The sequence below is a fragment of the Megalobrama amblycephala genome, linkage group LG14 (assembly GCF_018812025.1).
Source record: "Megalobrama amblycephala isolate DHTTF-2021 linkage group LG14, ASM1881202v1, whole genome shotgun sequence".
Taxonomy (NCBI): Eukaryota; Metazoa; Chordata; class Actinopteri; order Cypriniformes; family Xenocyprididae; genus Megalobrama; species Megalobrama amblycephala.
Window position 1 is genome coordinate 26178947 of NC_063057.1, and position 16983 is coordinate 26195929.

At 36.4% G+C, this 16983-nt stretch overlaps 2 protein-coding genes across 2 annotated transcripts in view; both read left to right on the plus strand.

Annotated features, from left to right (window-relative positions):
- LOC125246302 (tripartite motif-containing protein 16-like) overlaps positions 1-16983 on the plus strand; it is a 138717-nt gene that overhangs the window by 104495 nt on the left and 17239 nt on the right. The gene's annotated exons all lie outside the window — the stretch shown is intronic.
- LOC125246310 (gastrula zinc finger protein XlCGF57.1-like) lies at positions 2719-9458 on the plus strand. The gene is made up of 3 exons (XM_048157261.1): positions 2719-2779; positions 3379-3543; positions 7494-9458. Exons 2-3 carry the CDS (start codon positions 3459-3461, stop codon positions 8699-8701), a joined length of 1293 nt encoding a protein of 430 aa, XP_048013218.1. The 5' UTR covers positions 2719-2779; positions 3379-3458; the 3' UTR covers positions 8702-9458.

Sequence of the window (16983 nt, forward strand, 5' to 3'; positions counted from 1 at the left end):
GGCATTGGCTGAAAGTTTTGGTTGTGAGATTTACTACAATGACAATGGCGGGAGGATATCAAAATCCAACAGCACTGCTTGGATATTATAACTAAAACTGCTGCACTATTTTGAAAAAAATACACTTTGGACACAGGCTCATTTGTTTGTTAGATACGATCGTATACAGTTTTACAACATAAACGCTGCTCAGATTGCATCCTTTCTTGAAGAACGATGACAGAGAGCAGATCATTCAGAAGAAATGTGAAATGTTTTTTTGTTTTGCAATGGACATTCATATTTTACCCAAGTGCCACGGATTGGATGCATCTCGCGATCTCTATTTCATTATAAAGGTATGAAGTCCCATTTGATTTTCCATGTTGTTATTTGCACACCCAACACTACTGGTGTTGGAGCATCTATATCTTAAAAAACACCGTAGATTGACAGTAAACCTTTAGAACGTTCTGATGATAAAACTTATCTTCATTAATATTTTAGATTGTATCTTAGATAGATAGATAGCTCCTTTGCTTGCTAACATGGTCGCGTCGAGCTAGGCGGGCGTGGTTTCAGCAACCAGTCATATCAGCTCAAACCACCTCCCCGCCTCTTTGCCCATTTTCAGTTATCCGGGAGTGACGTGCGGTGACGCGCAGCTAAGATGGCCGCGGCCTCATTTACGCGTCAAAACCAAGCGGTAAGGAAGTCGACCGGAAGTTGAAGTCGGCCGCGTGCCGCCATCTTGTAGCAGAACTTCACTTGCGTTAGCATCCCATTGACTCCCATTCATTTTGGCGTCACTTTGACAGCGAATAACTTTACATCTGAGGCGTTTAAAGACTCCATTTGTCCATTATTTATTTCTAAAGATACACAACAATGTATAAAGGGCTCCATTACCTTCTATGTTACATTATGGCCCCGTAGAAACAGTTTTTGTAAAAATAAGCTAACGATTGCGTCATAACCACTCGACTCTCTGTCGCACAGTAGAGAAATTACCATACAGACCGGAGGAGAAGCTCGCAGGCAATAGTATGCATTAACTTAATATGGCGTACTGGCATTACATTTTAAAATACTATACAAAATAATTAATCAGAATACTTACTCCTGCTCACTCACGCCAAAGAACTCCCCGCTCAAGCTCGCCGTCTCTGCAAGATTAACGATGGCAGTTTGCACGCACAGCTACTAGAAGATTTACATCTGTCAGACAGGTTGCTGACGTCATCAAGCTTAGTTTGAGTCTGCGCGTCAGAAACGGAAGTGCTAAAAATCTCTAAAAATGGGCTTCACTTGTCTCAATTGAGTTCCAATGGGGTCGCTGTGTCCATTTCTTTTACTGTCTATGGTCAAAACTGCTGTTCAGAACTCTATGGGTGACGTCACGGACGCTACGTCCATATTTTTTTACAGTCTATGGTCTGGACTCGATCCATTGTGGAGTAATTATGCTCGGCTCCCAGAAGGCCGAGCCAATCAAATTGCCAGGGCGGGCTTTAATCGATGATGGACAGGCTAGTGATGGCCGCCTGACACCAATGCTCCGACACAAGCTTCGAACTCGAAGCAGCATTTTTCTTGAACTACTGCTTCGGAGCTTGCTTTGGTGCGATAAAACACACGTGACCGATGACGTCCGAAGCAGCAACTGCTTCGGTTCTCTGAGTGAATCACGTGAGTGGTTCAGACCAGTCGATACTGCTTCGCATCGCGAGAGGCTTCATGACGCGATTTTTTTGTTGCACGCACACTTCAGCAGCTTTTTAGGCGCGTAATAGGACTATATAGACACCCAAAATGATGCACAAGATGTGGGTTTGTTGTTTGCATAGTTGTTATTATCACTGCATTGTTTGATCATCATCATGGAGCCAGCTAGGAAGAGAACCTGTTCTCCAATGTGGGAACATTTTTATCTGATCAGTCCTAATAAGGTGCTTTATTATACCTTGGTTATCCTACTGCACCTGGCTTATATATTTGGGGCTGGTTTATTTACATCATTCACACAAACCCTAGTTACACTTATACAGACATTATATTGCTATCTACAATTTCACCACTAGATGTCACTGAAACGAAGCTTTGAATGAATGAACCCATTTTCAAAACAATTGATGAAGTGGTTCAATACTGATTCATTGCTTCATTTGGACATCACTAGGACAGGCTATCTGCGGTTACGTAACCACCCACGTCATCAAAGAGCGCTTGGGTTGAATTGGTTTTCACCAATGATGGCTGCAGCTGGAGAAGTAAGACGTTTAGATTCCGCTATCACGTCTGTAATAAAAGAAATCGACAGCACATTAATTTTAAAAGACGAACAAAGAACCGCAATCAAGGCATTTGTCGATGGGAAAAATGTGTTTGCCGTCCTTCCAACGGAATTCGGCATACGTCACTTACTGCGTTGCTCTGATTGGTTGTAGGTCTATCCAATTGAGTGCAGAGTTTTTTTTTTTACTGGTTAAGACCACGCCCCATAATTCAAGTGCAATGGAGCAGTATCAGACTCACATTCTGCATAAAATATGAGTATGCCGAAGTCAGGCTAGTAATATCTGGTTAAAAAAAAAAAATAGTTTTTTTTTTTTTAAGTTTTGCCTATTAGACAGAATCTCACACTCTTTCATTAATAGTTTTTAATACTTTTATAATATGACATGAATTTGTATGTACATTAGACAGCATCGTCTGAACGGGACTTTTATTTTGGTGTGTCGATATGATGTCATAAGGCTCCGCAGCGCTCCTGCTTCTGTTGTGATTCGGCTGAAGAAAGGTTGGTGCTTTAAGCATTTAATGCGTTTAAATCAATGCAAACTGTTAAATTAATTTAATTAAAACGTTTTACAAGATATGTAAATAAATTAATAACTATTGAATGTAACATTAATGCTTTATGTAACGTTAACTGATAAACCAGTAACAGAAAATCTGCTGTCATTTCATTCCCTAATCAGTTTATCATAAACACGAATGTTGCATGTACTGTAGTGATGAGAGAAACTGAGCTTTTCGAAACTCAACTGAACCAAATGCTTTACAAAACGACTCACTGATTCAAAGCCTGTAAATGCAACGAGAACAAACACAAACGACAACTTTTACAAATCAACTAATGCTGTCATTGAAATGTAATCTTTTTTAAAATACAAATCCAAACTAAATATTAAGAGTTTGTATAATTTGTTATTTTATTAATATTTAATTATAGTTGTAGCCTATATGTTTTTGTCAAATCTGATCCATAATCCATAGTCTAATCTAAAGTCCATTAACTTTACTCTGACTGACTCTCTTACCAGTGTACTGAACTAGTGAACTAGAGCTGATTGAGACAGAGTTTTTGTTTTTGTTAATTTTTCTAATCTTAAACAGGACATGATTGAACTCTGTCCAAACACACGGAAACACTCCTGGTGAAGTGACTGAGATCCACGTCACACACTATTATAAAGATGGCGTTTATTAAAGAGGAGATCGAAGATGTGAAGATTGAAGAAACATTCACAGTGAAACATGAAGATACTGAGGAACAAACAGGTTGGTTTCATTCTCAAAGCTGAACTCACTTATTTGATCCTTATTCAAATGTCCAACTCCACAGAAAAGAATTATATTTTTGAAGAGATAAAATGGTTTTATTTGACATGGAGCGGGTCGCCTCATGTGGACAGACATGTTGAGATCACATGATACAAATACTAATGCTGCTTCAACCTAAGATCATGCTTACTTATCTTGCGTTGGACAATTGTTATTATGACATGTCACATATTAAATTAGGAAAAATAATACAGAAGTAGCCTAAACAAGACAATTATTTTCTGTAATATTAAACTCAAAAGCAACTTTTGAATTTAAAAAGTCAAAACCATTAATTTATTTCAATTAATTATGCAACAGGATCTAACAAAAACATGGAGGCTACAATAATGAAAATTCAGATATTTAAAAGAATTAGCGGTATATATTAGTGCTAAGTAATGCTACTCTCATTATCACAAATATATACACCCGCATTAAGAGTGCTCATCCGAGGGATGCAGGAATGCCCTGCATGAGCCACACTTGTGGTGTGACATTTTGCAACAAATGCTGCTTAGCTCTTTTGATATTGGCTTGCACCATGAAATTTCCTCTTGTGAAAGCACAAGAATGACTGAGCACAAATGAATGGGAAAAGCCGCTCCATCTTGAGATAAATATTTTAGCATTAAAAACTTGACACTGAGTTATTAACTCCTGCCAAGCAAGTCGCAACAAAAATAGTCTGCATGCTTATTATGATGTCTACAGTAATCTTCAGGCAGCACAAAAAGATAAGCTTTGAGGTGTTTTTCATTCAATGAATCTTCAATACAGCGATATAGATCGATCTAATGTCTAACGATACTGTGTAATGCGCGAAAAATCTATACCTGTGGGCTATTTATAGAGGCAGCTTTGTTTTAACTTTCTCCACATTTTCACACAATGACAGTCTATGCATTATCGCCAACGCGTGCATTCTCGTTTAAACTATCTTTCAGAACTTGTGAAAGACGCTTAAGATAGTATATGGAACGCTCACTGTCCCGATCGAGCCAGTGCTGAATCTTAACGAAAGTTTATAATTTGCTGTGTTTAAAGCCTTGCAAAAAGCAGCGCGCGCACATCTCAAACAGCGTCTGTTAGTTAGATCACAACACTGGAGAATAGAGCGCTATGAATCGTTCTTCACACACACAGTAACTGAAATGTAAATCTGTTGAAAGAAAATGCTCAAGAAACTGCTGTTGTTTCAAGCACATCATTCTGCACACGGGATGCACATAAGTGCTTTGTGTCGGTCTGTATTGGAGCCTATATAATACTATTGCACAATGAAAGAATATTAGTAGCCTTGTCTTGTTCTTTCCTACTTGTATGTTGTTGCCTCATTAAAAAGCTGCACTATACATTTAAAAGATTTCATAGAATATAGCCCTTTATTCAATATACACAATATATACAACATTTCCTTGTTTATCACAGAAGCCTAAAATACTTTGACTGCTGTCTTGTCATAAGCTATCATTAGATTATTATGGTAGATTCAGGGTGCAGGATATTTTTGAAATAATTGCGTGATCTTATTTTGTCCATTAGATCGAAAGATCTGAAAAAGTCCATACATTTACCTGCTCATAGACCCTCCCCTTGAAGAAATCAGGACAAAAGATGTAAACATGAATGTTTTTCCCTTGTCTATCGACTGAAACAATCTTAATTCCAGGGGGGTATTGCACAAAAGCAAGATAAGGGATTAAGCTGGGATTTTCCAGTTATCCTGGCTGAATTTAGCCCTGACTCGGTTGCATGAAGGGAGGCTAAATTAATCTACATTAAGTTACTATGGAGATTTACACTTTGCAGCTAGCCTGCTCCGGAGCAGGCTAACAACCAGGCTAAGCTGAGCTCCTCTAACACTGACCAATAGGAACGCAATGATATTACAACTGACTCTCTCACATACAATTATTTGACTTTATTAACATATATATATATATATATATATATATATATATATATTAGTGTGTGTATATATTATTATGTGTGTATATTTTATATATATAATACACACATTTACTAAATTGTGCTAAATAAAAATATATATTGGTGTAAGTTTAAGACATTTTTATTATTTTAATATTTTATTAAAAGGTAAGTATGATGAACCAAAACATTTAAAGAGAAGTAATTTCTTAAAAATTAAGTGTTATATAGCCCACTGAATCATTCTCAGACTTAATACTGACAACAATGGAAGCACTTGGGAGAGAACTGTCAGGAGTCTTATTTCTTAGCACAAAAGAGGACAAGAGGATTACCAAATCATTGTTTTAAGTGTGCAAAAGTAACACAGAAATTCAAAATCAATAAACCTGTGACAAGGCCCCTGAAACAATCAGGCCTTCATTTGTAAGCTTTCATTAAGTGATGAGTGATTTTTTTTTGCTATAGAAAGAGCAGGAGAAATACCAAGTGAGTGTTTCAGAGCCAGCAAAAGCTATGAAAAGAGTGACAGAGTAAGATGCAGCCTGCAGAAGTGACATGCATGGTTGTTGTCCACACTGAAACTACCCACTGTAGTCAAAGCACAATAAAGTCAGCTAGCCTTTTCCAAGGCCCATATTTAATCTATACTCTGGTCTCTATATATATATATATATATATATATATATATATATATATATATATATATATATATATATATATGGAATTCAGGTTGATTAGGACACTTTTTGCTATTGAAATGACTGGGAAAAAGTGTCCTAATCAACCTGAATTATATATATATATATATATATATATATATATATATATATATATATATATATATATAGGTTTTCCTTTCTTACTGGCTAAATGTTTTGTGCCCAATATTTAGTTACATTGTTTTAAAATATATGAATGCATTTCTCTCTGGTTTTGTTTGGCAGTAGTACTCTTTATGGTTATTAGAAGAGCAGAAATTAAAATCACAAAATTAAAAATTAAAATTAATATGCACAGACTAAATTTTAATTGGTAAGATGAATCTAAACTCAGTATTTGTCCCAAAGTATATTGATTTACCGCATTACAATAGTCCATTTACAGTTACTATAATAAAAATACACTTACTTGTAGGTTTAAACTTGTACATGAAGCACATTTAATGTCCAACATCAAATATTTTAGCGAAATGTATATTTTAGAATTATTGCGCTTCTATTGCGTCCCGTTTAGTGCGCATACGCGCAGCAGCGCTCGTTCACTGTGAAGTTTAGCCGCAAAATGGAAATATTTGCATTACTTTCTAACATTTACAGATGGAGAATAAACTTGTGAAAAGTAAGTTATGCACTGAGGAAAACACCATGTCTCAAACGCATAAAATAGCACAAAATGTATGCCCTTTCCTATGGTGGATCGATTTGATCCATGATCGACCTCTAAGGCTGCTTAAGAAAAGCGTGCACGCTAAATTATCTTGACTAGGTGAACCTGGATCGAATTAGCGGGACTGCGTGAACTTCAATTACCTTTTATGAAACCGTTTTAGCCCAAACTCATTTGTTAGGTTAATTCAAGTCAGGTTTTGGAGTTTAATCCTCGCTTTTCTTAGCATCTTTTATGAAACAGCCCTCAGGTGTTGAAAGGACCTGGTTTATTTGTTAAATAGACCAAACCCAATTAATTGCTTATTCACACCATAATGAATTGATGCCATATTCATCCAGGCTAACATGTTTGTTTGTAATTCAACCTTTATTCCCTCCTGCTATCTTCTCCTTTTTCAACCTTTAGTTTCTCCATTGCCACAGCATCATATTTCGTTAGAGCCCACTGGATCCTCATTCCCCCCTCTGCCCAATGCTTATTTATACACTGCCACAGCCAAAGTTATTCACCATCATTTATTAAGGCAGGATGGGCAGGTGAACTTGTGACACAAGTTAATTTTTATTTGTCTCTTTTCACCGTAGACCTGATGGCATTGAAGGAGGAGGTTCAAGAACTCAATGAAGTGGAAGAGAAAAATCAGTATGAGATACATCATGATTTCATAACTGGAGAAAAATCCACACAGACTGAAAAGATTACCTCAAGAGCCGAGAAGACCAAATCTAACAATTCTAATCCAACACAAAAACAAAACCTTGAAATCCACACTGGAGAGAAGCCTTACACCTGTAAACTGTGTAGGAAGAGCTTCTCACAAAAAGAAAGTTTTGAGACTCACATGATAATTTGCACAGAAGAGAAGCTGTTTGAATGTGGTCAGTGTGGAAAGAGTTTCAAATGTAAAGAAAAGCTTAATTACCACATGAGGATTCACTCAAGAGAGACCTGTTTTAGATGTCGTCAGTGTGGAAAGAGTTTCCCAGACATGAAACACCTTAAAATGCATGTAAAAATTCATTCCGGAGAGAAACCTTTCACATGCCACCAGTGTGGAAAGAGTTTCCAATTCAATAAAAAACTTGCGACTCACATGAGAATTCACACAGGAGAGAGGCCTTTCACCTGTAAACTGTGTGGGAAGAGCTTCTCACAAAAAGGAAATATGAAGACACACATGAACATTCATGTTGGAGAGAAGCCCTTCACATGTGTTCATTGTGGAAAGAGTTTCACACGTAAAGGAACCCTTGATTCACACATGAAAGTTCACACCGGAGAGAGCCCTTACAACTGCAAACTGTGTGGGAAGAGTTTCACATTAAAGGGAAATCTTGACTCTCATATGAGAATTCACACTGGAGAGAGGCCGTTCATATGTGTTCAGTGTGGAAAGAGTTTTCGATGTAAAGAAACACTAAAGTACCACATGAATATTCACTCAAGGGAGAACTGTATTAGATGTCAGCAGTGTGGAAGCAGTTTCACAGACAAGAATCACCTTAAGAAGCATGTAACAACTCACACGGGAGAGAAGCCTAACATGTGCCATCACTGTGGAAAGAGTTTCACAATCAAAGCATTCCTTAAGGAACACTTAAGAGTTCACACCGGAGAGAAGCCTTTCACCTGCCCTCAGTGTGGAAAGAGTTTCACACTGAAAGTAAACCTTCAGACTCACATGAGAATTCACTCCGGAGAGAAGCCTTACACATGCCATCACTGTGGAAAGAGTTTCAGATTTAAAGGAAATATTAACAGTCACATGAGGCGTCACATGTCTTCAGTGTGAGAAGAGATCCAGATATGAAAGTGACCTCAAACATTTACAAAATCATCAGAGAAAGAAAGTTTTAGAGTGTGGCAAGAGGTTCATGAAATTAAGCAATTTCAAAAATCACTTGCACATTCACTCAGGAAATAGCGATTTAATTAGGATCTGCATTGGTGGTTTTGCATTCACACTTAGAAATACATCTGAGAAGTTTTCACCTGGGTCTGTGGAAAGGCTTTTAAATGCCATGGCATTTAAAATGGCACCAGAAAATATATATCTGTGGGAAATTAATTTCAATTGTATAGAGCCGTGTTTCTCAAAACTCTCTACATTCCCTACATTTGTCCACTAATATAGTCCACTTGAAGGAGTGAAAGAAAATGAGTAAGTGAATTTGGACACTTGAGTGTGCTGTTATGTGCATTATGGGTATTCTCTAGCCGTTGAATGTACATCAGTTGTATACTCGGTATTGTGCTGTATTATGCAATGGAATGAGTGTACTCGATAAAAGTTCACTATGGTTTCAGACACCACTACAAATGGATGTCCCCTCAAATAGTGCCCTATTTAAGGGTATAGAGATCCTCCAGAACAGTCACTTTTTTCTCACATGGATGGGGTTCTCAAACCTGACTTTCCCCCATGGGAATTAAATGAATATGCCTGCTCTTGCTCCACTCACTCTGTGCAACCAGATACAGTTGTGGCCAGAATTATTAGACCCCTTCATAAATATGATCAAAGATGACTCTAAAAATAAATCTGCATTGTTTATCCTTTTGATCTTTAATTCATAAAATTAGCAAAAATCTAACCTTTCATTGAAGGAAAAGAATTGAAAGTGGGGGGGAAATAACATTAAGAAATAAATGTTTTTCTCCAAAACACATTGCCCACAATTATTGGCACCCCTAGAATTTTTTATGAGTAAAATATCTCTGAAGTATATTCCCATTCATATTTAAAATTTTTTAGCTCACCGGGGTGATCATGAACATGAAATTGGCCAGCCATGACTTCCTGTTCCACAGGAGTATAAACATGAAGGAAACACAAAGGCCAAATTCCCTTAATCAATCATCACAATGAGAAAAAACAAAGAATATAGTTCTGATGTGTAGCAAATGATTGTCGAGCTTCACAAAATAGAAAGTGGCTGTAAGAAAATAGCTGAAGCATTGAAAATCCCCATTTCCACTATCAGGGCAATAATTGAGAAGTTCCAATCAACTAAAGATGTTACAAATCTGCCTGGAAGAGGACGAGTGTCTAAATCGTCATAATGCGTGGTGAGGAGGAGAGTTTGAGTGGCCAAAGACTCTCCAAGGATCACAGCTGGAGAATTGCAGAGATTAGTTGAGTCTTGAATCTCAGAAAGCCTAAAAAAAATTTATCAAAAGCACCTACATCCCCACAAGATGTTCGGGAGGGTTTCAAGAAAAATCCTCTGCTCTCATCCAGAAACAATCTCCAGCATATTCAGTTGTCAGACATGACTGGAACTTCAAACAGGACAAGCTTCTATGGTCAGATGAAACTAAAACAAGAGCTTCTTGGCAGCAAACCCACCAGATGGATTTGGTGCACACATGGATAAAAAGTGCCCCATGCCCACGGTCAAATATACTGCTGGATCTTTAATGTTGTGGGCCTATTTTTGTGCTGGAGGTCCTGGACAACTTGTTCAGATATATCGTATCATGGATTCTATCAAATACCAACAGATAAAAAATCAAAACCTGACCACTTCTGCTAGAAATCTTATAATGGGCCGTGGTTGGATCATCCGTCGGGACAATGATCCAAAACAAACATCAAAACCAGCACAAAAATGGGTCACTGAGCACAAAATGAAGCTTCTGCCATGGTCTTCCCAGTTCCCTGACCTGAACCCTAAAGAAATGAGTGGAGTGAACTGAAGAGAAGAAGCACCAACATGGAGCTGGGAATCTGAAGGATCTGGAGAGATTCTGCATGAAGGAATGGTCTCTGATCTCTTCTCAGGTGTTCTCCAAACTCATCAGGCATTATAGAAGAAGACTCAGAGCTGTTATCTTGGCAAAAGGAGGTTGCAAAAAGAATTGAATAAAAGGGTGCTAATAATTGTGGGCAACGTGTTTTGGAGAAAAAACATTTATTTCATAAATGTTATTTCCCCCCCACTTTCAATTCTTTTCCTTCAATGAAAGGTTAGATTTTTGCTCATTTTATAAATTAAAGATCAAAAGGATAAACAATGCAGATTTATTTTTAGAGTCATCTTTGATCATATTTATGAAGGGGTCTAATAATTCTGGCCACAACTGTATGTCATAAGGCATAGGTCTTCAACCTTGCTCCTGGAGACCCACAATCCAGCTAAGATAAGATTAGTTTCACCCTGCTCCAACATACCTACCTGCAGTTATTGAGTCACCCTGAAGACATTGATTAGCTGGTTCATGTGTGTTTAATTAAGGTTGGTGCTAAACTCTACAGGAAAGTTGGTCTCCAGGAGCAGTCTCGAAGACCTATGCCATAAGGCATTCTTGCATATTGCATACACTCATCCATGTCTTTATGAACCTTGCTTTGTGCACTGCTGCGCAGTCATGTTGGAACAGGAAGGGGCCATCCCCAAACTGTTCCCACAAAGTTGGGAGCATGAAATTGTCCAAAATGTCTTGGTATGCTGAAGCATTAAGAGTTCCTTTCACTGGAACTAAGGGTTCAAGCCCAACCCGTGAAAAACAACCCCACACCATAATCCCCCTCCATCCAAACTTTACACTTGGCACAGTGCAGTCAGGCAAGTACCGTTCTCCTGGCAACTGCCAAAACCCAGACTCGTCCATCGGATTGCCAGAGAGAGAAGCGTGATTCGTCAGAGCCATTGTTTTATCTCAAGATGAACACCAGTAATGTTTTTTTCTAAGATACGTTTATAAAAGCTACTTAAATATCCTTATTGAACTAAGGCCTAATCCTGGCTTAATCTAACCTGTCTGTGAAACCAGGCCTATATGATAAATAATTTGCTGAGATTAAAGGTTATAATGCTATATTATTGTTGTTGTTGTTGTTGTTATTACCTCCAGTAATTTATTTCATTATTTTATCTTAATTTACAGGATGTCACAATTCTATCCTTACTGAGCAATGCTGCAACACGTCCTTTTGCACCTCCTGGTGGTGATTTTGTGAACAAACATCACGTGTGATTGAGTTGTAAATAAACTCTGGTGGTAGCCGCAACAGTAATAGACATTTTGGTTGACTACCTATATTATATGTGAGATTATACTATTCTCTTAATTGATAAAATATAATATTTTTGGAGAAATTTGTTTATAAAAATGGTCATAAATGGACATGCATTGTACCCAATTTAATTTACAACAAATTGCATTTGGATCTTAAACATACCTTTTGATGACTGAATTTGACAGGCTCAGTTCTCGCTCACCAGCGAGATGCATTTACAGTACGCTGATACATGTGCACATTCTGTAATCTCTTACAGCAGTGGTTCCCAAACCTGTCCTGAAGGACCCCCAGCACTGCACATTTTGTATGTCACCCTTATCTGACACACCTACTTCAGGTCTTGCAGTCTCTACTAATGAGCTGATGAGTTGAATCAGGTGTGTTAGATGAGAGAGAGAGATCCAAAATGTGCAGTGGTGGGGTCCTCCAGGACAGGTTTGGGAACCACTGTCTTACAGCAATGACACTGATGGTTTTCCAGCAAAGCTAAATTTCAACACCTGGCATCTTACAAAAACATGCACCACAACAGCATAAAAAAAAATAAAAGGAAGGTCAACCTCATTACTTACACATATAAAATAATTTTTCTATTTTGGTCTAGTTGTGGCATCAATACCCTTCAAGATTTATATATTGGTGGCATTTGCATCTTTTTAACCACTTACAGACAATTTCTCACTTCTGAAGCAGCATTCTTTTCAGATACTTACAGTTTTGTAGCTTTTCTCAAGGCTACATTTCCAGATTTTCCTCTCCTGCCTAATAATATTCCTTTAAATAGATTTTTTCACTGTGATTTGCTCAATAAAAGTTCTGATCTCACAATTTTATTCTCAAATCCATAGTCTTTGTCAAGAGTATTTAGATGCCATTATATAGATATCTGAGGAACTCAGGGTAAATAGATCATCTGTATATGCCAGACATGCGCGTATTCAGTGCACCTTGTCTATTATTAACAAAGATGTATGAGTGTTTTCTCCTGTATGTGACAGATGCTGTCAAACTCCATTAAACCAGATTGATATGTTTTTGCTCTGTCCCTCATTATATAATTATTGGACAAATATTTTTTAAACCTTGTTGTTGATTATGGGGGAGAGAACTTAATCAAATGCTCTCACCGTGCCCCACAGTACCAATACCACAGTGCCAAATTGGAGAGCTTGTGCACTTCTCATGTGTCCTTTGTATAGCAATGTTTAAAAATGTTTGATTTTTTTTTTTTAATTAAAACATATATGTAAACGTATTTAATGCATTAGTTATGTATAATAATCATTGCTGGTGTTAATAAATAACTTATTTAAATGTTTTGTATTTTCAAGTAGTAACCTAGTTAAAAATATAAATAATTAACCCTTCTAGGCTATTGGGATTTGCGCTTTTTTGTTGTTGTTTTTTTTTTTTTTTTAAATGTACCCTTCATTTAAATGGCATGACTTTTTTCCTACACTTCCTATAATTCATACTTAAGAACAATAAAATTGCTCATCTGTTATGTCATTTTCCATATTTTCTAATAAAGACATTTAGATCTTTTAGTTATTGTTACTGCACAAGTTTCCCCGACTACAATGTTCTTCTGCAGGACGCACAGTTTTGTTTATTGATTGCTAGAGCGCCAAAACTTACATAGTGTACGTTTAAATGTCAAGTTGTACAATTTATTTTATTGTTTTTTTTAAGCGGTGGTTATGTGTAACCTTTTTAAAAAAAAAAAATTAGTTCCAAAGAGATTTTAATGAAAATATTCTTGTGTACTACAGATGCTGTGAGAAAGGGTCATGTGTCCATTGCCGCCACTACTGACAACATTGTAAAGCATGTAATACGGTGCCTGGCAGCAGATCGGGGAAGCTCAAGGAGTCTTCCCACTGTCAGCATCCTGACCAACAGTAGCCTGTTTTGAAATGTCTTCTTTTTCATTTAGAAAAATGTTTTTCATTAAATAAACAATGTTATTGGTAAAATTTATGGTTGCATTTCATTTTTCTGTAGTACCTCTTTCTATTTACAGTCTTTAATTAACTATTTTTATTGTTACTAAAAGGATGGATTTAGATTTTTTAATATTAATATTAATAAAGGCAGACATATCAAATATTCAATTTTTTATAGAGCAAATGTTGGTCTGTTAGATTTGAAATATTTCTGTAGTTGGTTTCAGACAGATGTGTGACAGATTACCAATTTTGAATGAGGTATCTGGAAGGTAACCAGACCGAATGACACACTAAATGGATGGACACTCAAATCAGATCCGGCCGGATGAGTTGCTTCATGGATGGGTTCAAAACAGTCCTGGATCTTTATCTGTATCTGTAGTCCTTATCATTTCCAGATCCATCCCGTTGTGCAAGTGGATAATTCTCTTAACAGAGAAATGAGTTCTAAAACTGTAGAAATATTTATTTCGTACTTTTTAGACGATATATTGTGAATGTAATTTATTAAATATAATTAATAAATTTTTGTACAGTCAGTGGAATTTATTTTTACTGACTCCCAATTCAAAGTAAATGTGCTCCAGGTGGAAGTCATTTCTGGATTTGACCAAGAAGTCGCACCATGTCATCCATGTGATTCCATTATCCGATCATCTGATAATGAAGTTCATGGCTGGTTTTGAGAGCAAGCATACCATCTGCTCTTACAGAAAAGTACTTGCACTCTAGCCCTTGTGCATCCTTATGGACATTTTTGTCCATTTCAGTTTTGTTTTTTGTTATAAGTGTGCCTTTGTTAATGCCAACTACATGAATTTTGGCTCAGGTGTTTATTTTTATTGGAATTTTAATATTTTACCCTCATTTCCTTCAAAAAATCAATTTTACCCTCCGTACAAAAAATACTCACACTTAGGACCTTAAGGACAAAAATGTCCACATTGAAACCCATTAAAACTGCAATTTTTTAACCCAGGGCCATTTGACTATAAAATGATACAATATTTGCAAATAGGCATTCATTCTATCGGCAAGGCTTCAAATTTTACATTTTTACCATTTTTTACTAGATTGTGCCATATTTTCAAATTTGGCATATAAAAGAAATACTCGCTTTATTTGAGTTTTCTGCTTATGCATATTGTAGTCTATGATAGAGTCAATTTGAAAAATAATGCAGCTATAATTGTGTGGGTATACTGGTAAGGATGTCAGAGTGTAGTTTGCAGGTGTTTACTGAAAATTTAATTTGTGTAATTAGTTTGAAAGAAATTATATCATACTGGCAATCAAAAATCCCACTCCATGTATGAGTCACACCCTTGGCAGGGTCATAGGGTCATGTGAAAACTATGAAAAAGGTCAAAGAAGGCTTTAAGGTTCTTCTTTTTGACCAAACACGCATCTTAACCCTTGATTGCACTTTTTCACTTGTTATTGTTTTTGTAAAGTTACGCTTGAATTTGAAGTAGACGTTCAGAAGCCCCTAAACACATTATTTTAGTTTTCACCACAAGAAAATACTGATTTTTTAGTCTGGTAGATTTTATACAAAGTTTGAGTTCACACAGGTATCCTCACAGCCAAACCTATAAATATGTGGTGCTTGAGGGGTTGATCATTTCATTGTTTGAAGAGACGTTACTCAGCAGAGGAAGCTCTGAAACTAGTGCTGCCCACTGACACTGAGCACACAGGTGCATTAGAAGCCGAGGATGTAAAGAAACCGATTTGTAAAGTGTTAAAATTCTGAAAATGAATAAATATTTGGTATCTATGGATAGAACAGATGCTGGTTAAAAAATTGACATCAGTGAAAGTGGAAAAAATATTAATATATAATATTTCTATGACAGTTTTTTGGCATGGACATTTTTGTCCATTATTGACCTAAGTGTTATTTTTTGTAAAAAAATCTGACACTACATAAAAAATATAAATGCCTCAAAATTAATGTTGTTGTTCTTCATTGACCCACCCAAGAATCTAATAAGAAAAGAAAAAAAATTCTGCTTAGCATTTAGTTTATGAAAATTAACTACTATTTTTAATTTTTTCATAAAAAAACACCTATGGCATTATGTAAACAAACCAGCATTTAAAGGGTTAAAGTTCTTAAAATTAATGAATATTTGGTATCTATGGATAGAACAGATGCTGGCTAAAAAATTGACATCAGTGAAAGTGGAAAAAAATATTAATACATCATATTTCTATGACAGTTTTTTGGCATGGACATTTTTGTCCATTTTTAACCTAAGTGTAACTTTTTTTACAAATTTGACACTACATAAAAAATATAAATGCCTCAAAATTAATGTTGTTGTTCTTCATTGACCCACCCAAGAATCTAATAAGCAAAGAAAAAAAATTCTGCTTAGCATTTAGTTTATGAAAATTAACTACTATTTTTAATTTTTTTCATAAAAAAACACCTATGGCATTATGTAAACAAACCAGCATTTAAAGGGTTAAAGTTCTTAAAATTAATGAATGTTTGGTATCTATGGATAGAACAGATGCTGGTTAAAAAATTGACATCAGTGAAAGTGGAAAAAAATATTAATAAATCATATTTCTATGACAGTTTTTTGGCATGGACATTTTTGTCCATTTTTAACCTAAGTGTAACTTTTTTTTTTTGAATGCACAAGGGCTAGTACACTGTCTACATCAGGACACTTAAATTCAATTATCCCCAGAGCACCAGTGTTATCAAAAAAACACTGATCAGGAGACTACCATAAATGGGGGGACCGGGGATTTATGACAAAGCCACAAGAGTAAGCGTGATTACTGGTTACCTACTCATATTGCGCAGGTGCATCTGACTCTAGTTCTCCCAGGCCTCTCTTCATTGCCTCTCTGAACTGAACTTTTCTTTTTCTGCATACTAATGGAAAGGCTGTTAATGTCTGCAACTCGTGAGACTATCCTCTCTTAAAAGTGGATGAAGTCAGATGCTGGGAATAAACATGGTGCCTTATCTTACTCGCTTTGTTTCTTTCTCTAGTGTCTTAGTGTAGTAAGTGGGTAGTTTGTAGGGACTACGCCACCCCAAAATAATGGGGAAATTACCAACAAAAAAAAAAAAAC